Source organism: Tachypleus tridentatus, chromosome 2 (assembly GCF_004210375.1).
Source record: "Tachypleus tridentatus isolate NWPU-2018 chromosome 2, ASM421037v1, whole genome shotgun sequence".
NCBI lineage: Eukaryota > Metazoa > Arthropoda > Merostomata > Xiphosura > Limulidae > Tachypleus > Tachypleus tridentatus.
In genome coordinates, this window is record NC_134826.1 from 93,934,574 (window position 1) to 93,946,582 (window position 12,009).

At 34.2% G+C, this 12,009-nt stretch overlaps 1 protein-coding gene across 2 annotated transcripts in view; it reads left to right on the plus strand.

The window, feature by feature from the left end:
- LOC143244581 (SEC14-like protein 3) overlaps window positions 1–12,009 on the plus strand; it is a 56,556-nt gene that overhangs the window by 5,232 nt on the left and 39,315 nt on the right. For both annotated transcript variants that reach the window (XM_076489529.1, XM_076489530.1), the window contains exons 3-5: window positions 1,434–1,477; window positions 4,214–4,276; window positions 5,334–5,427. In XM_076489529.1, coding sequence (XP_076345644.1) covers window positions 1,434–1,477; window positions 4,214–4,276; window positions 5,334–5,427 — 201 coding nt within the window. The remainder of the gene's footprint in view (window positions 1–1,433; window positions 1,478–4,213; window positions 4,277–5,333; window positions 5,428–12,009) is intronic.

Below are 12,009 nucleotides of genomic sequence, written 5' to 3' on the forward strand. Positions count from 1 at the left end.
ATTGCGCCCCTTGGTGAAACTTTGTTGAACTACGAAGTCATAGCCACCTGTCATGGCGGACTAGTAAGACGTCCCTATTGTGGCAGAGCATAGAACTAAAGAACAAACAAACAAAGAGTCTTACTAATTCGTTCAGTAGTTTCCAACTTTTTATTCCTGCGAGTAACCCACTTACCTTGATTTAAGCAACATCCTTACTGCAACATTCAGTATTTTTGTATATTTTATGTTCTTAATTATTATTCATTTGGTGAAACTCACAACGCCGCTAGCAGCTTGCCACAATATACAATTTGAAAATCATTATACTATTTATTAAGAGCAACATTTGCTAAGTCTTTTTTTTATTTTTTAAAGAATAAAGTGGAAATTTAGAACCAAAACCTATGGATTTTTTTTAAAATAACTAAAATAACATACCTCATCCTTTATAATTACAGAAAATATAAGACTTGGATGGTTTCAATTATAAATTTTATAAATAACATTAAACAATCAGTATTTATCAATATAATAATTATTACTTTTGCAGTTAGAGAGTAGCCGAACAAGTTACTTTGCCATTTAAAGGTATAAACGTTTTTGAAGTAATTTAAAATTGAATTGTTTTGTTAAATTAAAACAATATATTTTGCTAAATTATCAAGTTACTGTATATCATTACGAGCTAAAACTGCCTTTGATTATGTTGCATGCTAAATCGTATATGTTTCATGTAGAATTAGACTTAGAAAATAAAAGCCTTTGTATCTAGTCATTAAATGACTATGTACGGTGAACCAATCTGAAAATTATATTTCAATAAAATATATAAGTAAAGAAAAATGTGGTAAACTGGAAGAATATTTTTGATTATTATTTTTGCCTCTCTGTTTTCTCTTTGTGCTGTTAATTATCATAATTAATAACATTAATTTTTCATTATCTGAAAATCCTATCTTTCTCCGTTTTTTTTAAATAGAATTAATGGTAGATAGTTGTTCTTATGTTTTCTTTAGGTTATTTTATACTGCTATGTTTCAAGACGAAAGCGAGATTAGAGTATCAGATATATCGCTAACTTTCAATACGACACAAAAATTAGAAGTACTAGTATTACAAGACAGAGCGACATTAGAAGTAGTAGTGTCACATTACAAATACGTTTATTTTTCAAGACAAGAACGAGATTAGACGTGCTAGTATTAGATTGCAAATACTGCTAACAGCTACCTAGACAAAATTAAACTTAGAAGTTACATAACTTGAGATGAGTCTGAAATTGAAAGCAGCAAGAGAAAAGTTTTATTTATTGTTTTGTTTTGAATTTCATATATTGGATGTGTCACCTTTAGAAATGTTAAACAAACCATTCATTTCTTTTTATTCTTGTCGTAATTTTTTGTTATTAGTAGTTTTCTTACATAGTTGTTCATCTCACATTTTAATTTCAGCAAGACACTTCGATCTTGTGGAAGCAGAAGCAATGCTGCGACTGGTGAGTAACTGTTGATAAGTTGCTCTATACTTCCGATCTATTCCATATGGTAAATTTTACGACCTGTTATAAACGAAAGACTGCTGCATGTGGTAACGTGTTTTACCGGTGGTAAACAAAGAACTGCTGTGAGTGGTAATGTGTGATACCGGTTGAAAACGAAACACTGCTGCTAGTGGTAATGTGTGATACCGGTTGAAAACGAAACACTGTTGTTAATGGTAATGTGTGATACCGGTTGTAAACGAAACACTGCTGCTAGTGGTAATGTGTGATACCGGTTGTAAACGAAACACTGTTGTTAATGGTAATGTGTGATACCGGTTGTAAACGAAACACTGTAATGTGTGATACCGGTTGTAAACGAAACACTGCTGCTAGTGGTAATGTGTGGTAATGTGTGTGTGATACCGGTTGTAAACGAAACACTGCTGCTAGTGGTAATGTGTGATACCGGTTGTAAACGAAACACTGCTGCTAGTGGTAATGTGTGACCGGTTGTAAACGAAACACCGATACCGGTTGTAAACGAAACACTGCTGCTAGTGGTATGTGTGATACCGGTTGTGATACCGTAATGTTGTACCGATTGTAAACGAAACACTGCTGCTAGTGGTAATGTGTGATACCGATTGTAAACGAAACACTGCTGCTAGTGGTAATGTGTGATACCGGTTGTAAACGAAACACTGCTGCTAGTGGTAATGTGTGATACCGGTTGTAAACGAAACACTGCTGCTAGTGGTAATGTGTGATACCGGTTGTAAACGAAACACTGCTGCTAGTGGTAATGTGTGATACCGGTTGTAAACGAAACACTGCTGCTAGTGGTAATGTGTGATACCGGTTGTAAACGAAACACTGCTGCTAGTGGTAATGTGTGATACCGGTTGTAAACGAAACACTACTCCTCTATAGAGGCAAGAATTAGTTATTACAATAGTGTAATAATGTATACCATACTATTATTATGGTTTATTATGTATACCATACTAACATGAATATGGTACTTTAGAGTTACAAGTGTCCCTTCTGTGTTCAGTGTAATATATGACATATATCTTTTCTAACACATCGTCTTTCTTGCAGTTGTCAGATAACTATACTAACTTTCACTGTCAGTTATAATACGTTATTGGTTTATACAACTTAGATTCATAGTTATTGAATAATTGTTGTAACACTGTTTTATATAGCTTAAAACCAAAATTATCAAATATCTGTAGTAACACTTACTATCGGATGTAACACATTGCGTTTCGTACAATTATCAAGTGCTTGTTTGTTGTAATACGTTATTGGTTCATAGAGCTTTAAATCAAAGTTATCAGATACACGTACTAACACTTACTGCCCGAATAGATTATGAATGTATTTAGATCAGTTTGAAACCAAACTTTTTAAGTGGTTGTAGCAACATTTGATGTTTAAAAACTTTTTAAATGCTAAAACTGACTTATCGTTGAGTGCGCTAATACTTTTTTTGTAGGAATAGAAAGGACTCACCTATTAAACTAATACAAAAATTCATTTGAATTTATTTTTCTACCCGTCATTAGAAGCTAGATATGAAGAGTTATTTAGTTGATCTAATGATCGCATAGCAGACTAAACTATCTCGACTTTACTTGGAGAATAAATCACAAATTTCTGGCTTCCTTACAAGGAAAACAAACAGAACAAGAATTTCCAATAGTAAAACGTTATCGTATTGTAAAATAGTAATAAAAGTAGTATTTTGAGGTTAATTAAAGAAAGGTATAATGACGAAGGCTAAGATTCTATTTAAACACCAAGCTTTCGATAACAAGGGGGGGGGGGTGAGAGCCAGTAATATAAGGATTTTAGTCTCCATGTAAAGTCTAGACAGCTTATTTTGCTATGTTATTATTAAAGTTATATGTTCACTTCCATCCCTATCTTGATTGGTTCTTTTCTCCAAGTTCAGTGACAATCCCTACACAGCTTTTTCCAGCGATAAAGATTTTCCTTATATTTTACATTCTGATAAGACATAGTGTCCAGTATGTTTCGCAACAGAAAAGTTCAATTAATTGTAAAAGCGCGTTGTTATTAAAGAAGTTTTATAAATAATTATTGATGGAATTGAAATATAAACAATATAACCCAAAATTTTCGAAAGGTTGAACTTTTATGCTTTAGGGTCAAAGCGGGAGTGGTGGTGTAATCGAACGAGTGATATATAGAGAGGGAGTTTAGTGACATCATGAAGGTAATCCGGTTTTCCAGAAAATGTTTATTTCTCTATGTACTGTTCTAAATGTCTCATTTCCAGTACAATGTAGCCGATGACGAGAGTTTATGTGAAAAGGTATTAGGGATATTTTAGTTTAGAAATGGTTAAATATATGTATATTTAAAAGTATGCCTAGGTGTTTAAGTAAAATAAATGTAACACCTGGACATTGATTGAAAAAGATATATTATACTAATCAATTTATAAAAACAGGTATGAAAAATTAACTTAAGATATATCACTCGTTCGATTACACCACCACTCTCAGTTTGCCCCTGAAGAAGAAAGGTCCATCTTTCGAAAGCGTTCGGGTTATAGGGTTTTTATTTCAATTTTATCAAAACTTCTTGAACCTACGTATTTTTCTAACAACATAAATATAAATAATTATTGTTTTAAATCACTGTTTGAGCACATAATGGAAAGTTGTATTTTTTCACATCACCAAATAAAACCTGTTTTTCTAAAATTATTTTCAGAGTATTTTTTGGAGAAAACAAATGGATGTCGAATTTTTAAGAGAAGATTATGAGCCGCCTGACGTATGAATTAATTATTTTCTTACGTTTGCTATTTACAACTTTTCTAATATTACACAAATATATGCTAAATGGATTAATTTAAAAAGGTTTAACTGTAAAAAAATAAGTTTAATGATCAATTAAATATTACTTGCAAAAATAGTTAATCTTTGATTGATTGGTTTGTTTTTAATTTTAAGTAAAGTTCCACGAGGGTGGACTAAAGACGATACAGACAATCGACACCAACTACTACCAACTCTTGGGCTACTCTTAATACATATAGTCCATTGTGTAGATTTGTATTTAATTCCGATGGGCCTGGCATGGCCTAGCGCGTTAAGGCGTGCGTTTCGTAATCTGAGGGTCGCGGGTTCGCTCCCGAGTCGCGCCAAACATGCTCGCCCTCACAGCCGTGGGGGCGTTATAATGTGACGGTCAATCCCACTTTTCGTTGGTAAAAGAGTAGCCCAAGAGTTGGCGGTGGCTGGTGATGACTAGCTGCCTTCCCTCTAGTCTTACACTGCTAAATTAGGGACGGCTAGCACAGATAGCCCTCGAGTAGCTTTGTGCAAAATTCCAAAACAAACAAACATTTAATTCCGAACAATCAATAAATCTTTATAAGTTAAAAAAAAATCGAATTTTGAATTAGTTCCATTGTGACAAAACCAAATATAAAATTATTAAGGCTAAGTGATTCAATATCTTAGGGGTGTTATTTAGTAACCTTTTTTAGATATTTTATAAACGTAAATCATTGTTTATAATGTCAAAATCAAAAGCTTCAAGAGCATGATTAAATTTCAAACGTCTTCTTTCCAAAAGTGGTTTAAAATATTGAAAAAACGCTTATAACACTAGAGCTTTGTCTTTCACAAAACCTTTAGCCTTAACAAAGAAACTATGTTGTCTTTATAAAACTAAGTAACTGAATTCTCGCGTACAACGCGCAAATAATAGACGTTCTAACAAAACACTTTACTTGTATTCTCTTTTAAAAAACAACACGAAATCTAAATTGGATATAGCATTACTATATAATGATAAAACTAAAAGCGTTTTCTTGTTGGTTTAGGTTATAAAGAGGTATTTTCCTGGAGGGTTAGTAGGGCATGATAAAGAAGGTTGCCCTTTGTGGATCGTTCCATTTGGTTGCATGGATATAAAGGGTAAGTTACCATTTAGTTAAGACTCTGGAACAGAAAGTGACGAGGATGAAAATCTATGAGTGTAATAACGTGAGACAGGACTGTTAGAATGGGCTGTAAATAAGATTTTATGTGTAAATACAAAAGACAGAAAAATGAATAAGTGTTGTATAGCAATAAAAAAGCAGTTCGTTTGTGGATGAAAAATAATCAAAATTTAAATGATAATGCTAATATTTAAAGATAAAAACAAAAATTAGGAATAAATACTACCGCTAGATCTCACGCATGACTATAAATATCTTTTTACTCATTTTTACTATGACTATAAATATCTTTTTACTCATTTTTAGTTACTCATGAAGAATCATATCTGTAAGATGAACAAGTTTAATTACGTGTTAACTGATAGGTCATAAACATCATTGTAAAATTGTTTTCTGTCCTGTTTCTATGAGACGAAATAGTTAAAGACAAAAAGATTAGATATTTAATTAAAGGTAGATAGGTTTAAAATTGGAAAGTTGGTCCACTTTACGTATTTAGGGCATGACCCTGGACCCATACTCTGATTGTGAGAGGAAAAGGGTGGAAATTATAACGTTTTATTTCTACACAAAAGAACCATAGAGCGCGTTACTAAGCCGCCATGATACTTTAGGCGGAATTTGTCATGCTGTTTGAGAGCAAGTTGCTAGAAGATATCACGTGACATCATAATTCAAGTGTTCTCAAAAGAAAGCCTGTTGCTTGAAGTCATAGCTCAACGAAGTGGTACCAGTGGGCACAGCTGTCTTAAAAAGGGGTGATAAGGTGGTTCGATACCAGAGGGTCTGTTTCTGTAGGCAGACAGTGTTACCAATATTTTATCGGCGGACAGTGTTATTAAGGTTATATAGGAGTATGGTGTTACTCAAATCCTATAGATGAATGGTCTTACTAGTCACATTGTTTGTGTGTTTTACCAAAGCAAATGGCGCTAATAAGGTTATTTAGGTGGATGGTATCACTAACGTTCTAGAGCCTGATTGTGTTTTAATAAGCAGACTGTCTAACTATACTTCCATTAAACAGCATACAGACTTCAACTTGTCTTAGCTTATCTTTATATATTTTATTTATATTTTTAATTGCATTACGCGTGTTTTACAAATGCAGATGTTTTTGCTAAGTGGATTGTATTATTAACTGAGGTAGGCCCAGTATGGCTAGGTGGTTAGGGCGTTCGACTCTCTGTCGTACCAAAACATGCTCGCCCTTTCAGCCGTGGGGGAGTTATAATGTGACAGTCAATATCATTATTTGTTGGTAAGAGAATAGTCCAAGAGTTGGCGGTGGGTGGTGATGATTAGCTGCCTTCCCTCTAGCCTTACACTGCTAAATCAGGAACGGTTAGCGCAGATAACCCTCGTGTAGATTTACGTGAGATTCAAAAACTAACTAACTGGTGGGAAGTTTTGTTACTAAGGTTAGTACTGTTATGGCAGATGGTATTTGTATAAACAAATAGTTCAAACATAAAGTGTTTCAAGTTGAGATTACATTATTAATGTCTAGAGTTAATTATGCCATTAAAATGTAAACCTGTTATTTCAATTTTTATTGGTTTAACATAATAATTAAAAAAGTCATTGACGAAACATTTGTACTCCATTCGCACAGTGGACTCATACTGCTAGAAACTATGTTTCGATACCCGTGGTGGGCAGAGTATAGACAGACCATTGTTTAGCTTTGTGTTTAATTTCAAACAAACAAACAGACAAAATTTGATTTTGGTTTAAAGTTAACCTATAAATTTAATTTTATTACAAAGACAGATTGTGTTTTTTATAGGCAGATAAGTGTTATTTTACTTTCGTAGAATTGCATACACATTTTAGTTTGTCTCAACTTATGTTTATAATTTTCATTTATATATTTAATTGTATTACATGTGCTTCATTCCCCTCGGTGGGCTGAGAAGATAGCCCTTTGTGTCTTTGCTATACGAAAAACACACACACACACATGTGCTTCACAATGCAGGTAATGTTACTAACACATTTAATGTATTGGTGAAATGTTTCATCACATCCAATATTTTGTTTTTATGAATATTTAATGAGATAATTAGTATAGTTAGCCCCAGTAGCACAGCAGTAAGTCGATACCCATTGTGGACAAAGCACGGATAGCCCGTTGTGTAGCTCTGTGTTTAAGTACAAACATACAAAGAAGTGTATACTATGATCGATTGTTTTTAATAATTTAGTTCACATTTAACGCAATGTACTATAGTTTTTGCTTTTATATTTAATTTATACAACATACGTTTTACAATTATCATCCTGAAAATAATGCATACTCAACAATATTTTCACAACTATTTGTCTAAGGTCTGTTTCTTGCTTGTTTGAAATTTTTTCCATAAACCCTTGTGGTTTTAGATTGCAACTTATAAATGAACTTTCTTTATGTGTAAATTGAAACACACTAATACTGTCCAAGAAGTTCAACTCATGTAGTGTTGACAAACTTTGACTGTTAGGAAATACAAGCATAAGGAAACGTTTATTAACAAAATTTTAAGATCCACTGATATAGTATTTACCTACACTTTTTAACTTACAAGTACTGAATTAACTTTCAACAACTATTGTATATGGTATATTTTGTTGCTATTGCTATTTCATTTATATTCTAGCTTATACTTTTCATTTGTGTAGCATTATGTACAAAACAAACAATAAATTTTCACGAGACATTTTATTACATTGTACTAAAGACATGTCACCATATAACATAATATAAAGAAACGAACAAACTCTTATATAGTATTGGCTTGTGTTGCAAAGTGTGCACAGTCCAGAAGTTGTTATATTTCTCTTTGTTGTAAATTCACAGAAAAGTGTGAATCAATAAAAATATCAGTTTTATTGTTATTTGTTCATACATTCCTTTAACTCAAGAAAGTCATGATACATTTAGTATAGATTGAACATATTTTTTGACTGTGTACTCTGACAGTCTTTCTTACTAACTTGGGAAAGCCAGCAAGCCCCTCTAATCCATTTTGAATGAAAAAGAGTGACATCCATCCTAACGATTTCTCAGACAATGTTGAGTCCGATTGTGATGGCAACTGTATAATGTATAACAGAGTTATCCATACACGGTTGTTTTCCGATAACCTGTTTTTTCATGGATAAGGGTATCTACAATAAATATAATTAATTTTAGAGTTCACTGTCCCCACCCACCATGAAGCCCTACGAGGGGACACACTGCAATGCCAAACAACTCTGCAGCAGCTCCAGAGTTTCGTGAGCACTATACTTAAACACCAGCATCCGACACAACGTCAACTACACTTGTTGAGAACATCCAACACTGGTACTTAGTTGACAGTTGAACTAGCTGATTGACCCTGGAAGTCACCCCAAGGCCACCCGCCTACAGGAATTCAAAACCAAAGTGGTTTTTAGGGTTAGACACCTCAACTACCAGGATTCTCTCCTTCCCTTCAGACGCCTCTTCAACAGTTTTTTTAGGGCCCGGCATGGCCAAGCGTGTTAAGGCGTGCGACTCGTAATCTGAGGGTTGCGGGTTCGCATCCCCGTTACGCCAAATATGCTCGCCCTTTCAGCCGTGGGAGCGTTCTAATGTGACGGTAAATCCCGCTATTCGTTGGTAAAAGAGTAGCCCAAGAGTTGGCGGTGGGTGGTGATGAATAGCTGCCTTCCCTCTAATCTTACACTGCAAAATTAGGGACGGCTAGTGCAGATAGTCCTCGAGTAGCTTTGTGGGAAATTCAAAAAACAAACAAACCTTCCCTTCATGGGTCGCCACGCATGGCAGACACGTGGGTGGATGTTCAGATCCCAGAAGAAGTAAATTAAAGGTACAGAACCTCCTCTTGGCGGTCAACTCACCACGTACAGGAATTCACACCAAGGGGATTAAAAATTAAAGAATAAACAAGTTCGAATTTTACTCACTGTTAAGTTTAGTAGCATACAAAACAAAATCCGTACTTCATTATTAAATTTGTATACAACTTAATTTTTAAATGCGAAATATATTTTTAACAATAAATAGTAAATGTGTATTCATAAAATGAGAAATAATCGTTGTTTCATGTTGATTATAACTTTTATATTAAAAAACAATAAAACATAAATATTTTGTCAAAATATTTTACCAATATTGTTCTTTAAAGTTACAAAAGTAGAACTTATGCACATTATTTGTGACCAATCATGGATAGAAACGTCTTTTTGTAACGCACCCCAATGGCACAGCGGCATGTCTGCGTACTCACACTGCTAAAAATCATGTTTCGATACCCGTGATAGGCAGAGCACAGATAGCCTCTTGTTGAGCTTTGTGCTTAATTCAAAAACAAACAACTCTTTTTTTTTAACTTCAAGTTCTGTTAATAAATGCTGCACTATGTTCAATATTTGACAAGTCTGTGATTTTTACCTACACCTATTGATGATGGCATATTTGGCCAGGGTTCTCCAAACTACGGCCAGCGACTTCGGTTTATCCGGCTCGCCAATAGTTTATTAAAGTATGAATATAATATTTTAATATTATAAAAACAAAAAATAAAACGTAATTGAGTAAAAGTCAGTCTAGTTGCGATACGGCTCGCCAAATAGTTCATTAAAGTAATAAAATGATATATTATCATTCTCATTTTAATGATATAAAAATAAAAGGATATTGAGCAAAACTCAATCTAGTTACGATACACGTTTCTATTTGCTGGAAAATACTCACATTACTTAATATTACGTTATCTCACTTATCCATCCCAGTGCCCTGAAGCAGCGTGTTTCTTCCTACTCTTGCCCCATGTATCTCAGTGTGTGTCAGTGAATGCTGCTGTTTACTTTTTGTTCGAGTTCATAGCTATTTCTAGTTATTATGTTAGTAGAAAGAAAAGTTAACTCTGAATGTTGTGTTTTTAAAGAACAATGGACTGTGGACTACTTCGTTACTGAATCACGTAACAAAGCCTTGTGCTTAATATGCAACAAGACTATCGCAGTGCTAAAAATATACATCATTCACAGACATTACCAAACCAAGCACTCGTCAAACTATTCACGGGAAAGTAACGTTCAGACAAATTCGAAACCTTGAAGCGTAATTTATTGTCACAACAGTTTGTATTTAAGAGGATGAAAGCCGAGAATGAAGCTGCAACAAGAGCAAATTTCTGAGTTGCAGACCCGTTAGCCAAGCGAGGAAAAACCATTTACCAATGGTGAGCTAATTAAATTATGTATGATTGAAGCAGCCGAAGAAATGTGTCCTGAAAAAAGTATATTTATTTAAGACTATCAGTCTTTCGGCGAATACAGTTGCTCGAAGATGCGAAGTCATTGGAAAAAATATTGTCTCAGAAGAAAGACAAGGCCAAAGAGTTCAAGTGTTTTTCCATCACGCTTGACAAGTCAACAGATGTGTCTGACACTTCACATTTGCTGTTATTTATTCTCGGTGTCAATATTAATTTTGAAGTGACTGAAGAATTAATCTATGTGCGCAGTACGTACGGAACAATCACAGATGAGGACATTTCCAAAGAGGTCGAATATCACTAACGCACTACAACCTGAAATGGAAACGGCTGAAGTGCGTTACAACAGCTCGTGGGAAAAATGTTTGTGATGCAGAAAACGGGGCAAATTTATAAAGCTATTTAAAATGCAGGCTGTTCCAAATCTATGGTTATTCACTGTATTATTCATCAGTAGGATCTGTGTGCAAAATATCTGGATTTATCATATGTCATGGAACATGAAGTTTCAACAGTGAATTTCGCGGTCATGAATTTTTGGCGGAAATCGAAGCAACATACCCCGACTTGCCTAATTGAGTTCTATAAATGCCTTCCAAGTGTTCAATATGTTCATTTCAAAAACTTTGCTCGTGGATTCATTTCAGTTTTTGGCACTACCTATTTCTGTGAAAAGATATTTTCAAAGATGAAGTACGTGAAACTAGTTACAATCAGCCTTATCTGATGAGAATTTGCAATAACTTTTAATGATAGGGAGCACTAGGCTTTAACCTCAATTAAGTGTAATTTTGTCAAGAAAGCACCAGTTTCATGTTTCTCTGTAATGCTAAAAAAGACGATTGTGCATCTTAAATATTTTCAGTATGTGCTCTTATGAGAAATTATTTAGTGATTATGTATTTTGATCATGTATGTATCCCTTAATTTTACCACGATTTCTCCAGCCCACGATGCCTAAAAAGATATACTCCCCAGCCTTTATTCACAAAGATTTGGAGACCTGTGTATTTGACTATGGTGAAAACACGTCAATGTTAATCGATAGCTAAGGGGAGAGTATCAAACTAATGTTTCAGCACGATGGAGAATAGTCTAAGTATTAGGTTGTCCAGAAATAAATGTAGGAATTCTCATGATGACAATTAAAAGCTGAATATTGAGTAATTTGTCGTTGATTGGTTGGTTTAATCCAACGTTTGTCACTGGCAAGATGTCTTAATTGTCTGCTGTTTCAACTCTACTCACAGTAAGTTTTGCACCCCCCAAGGCAGCATGGACAAGACTTCAAACTTTGACGAAAAGCT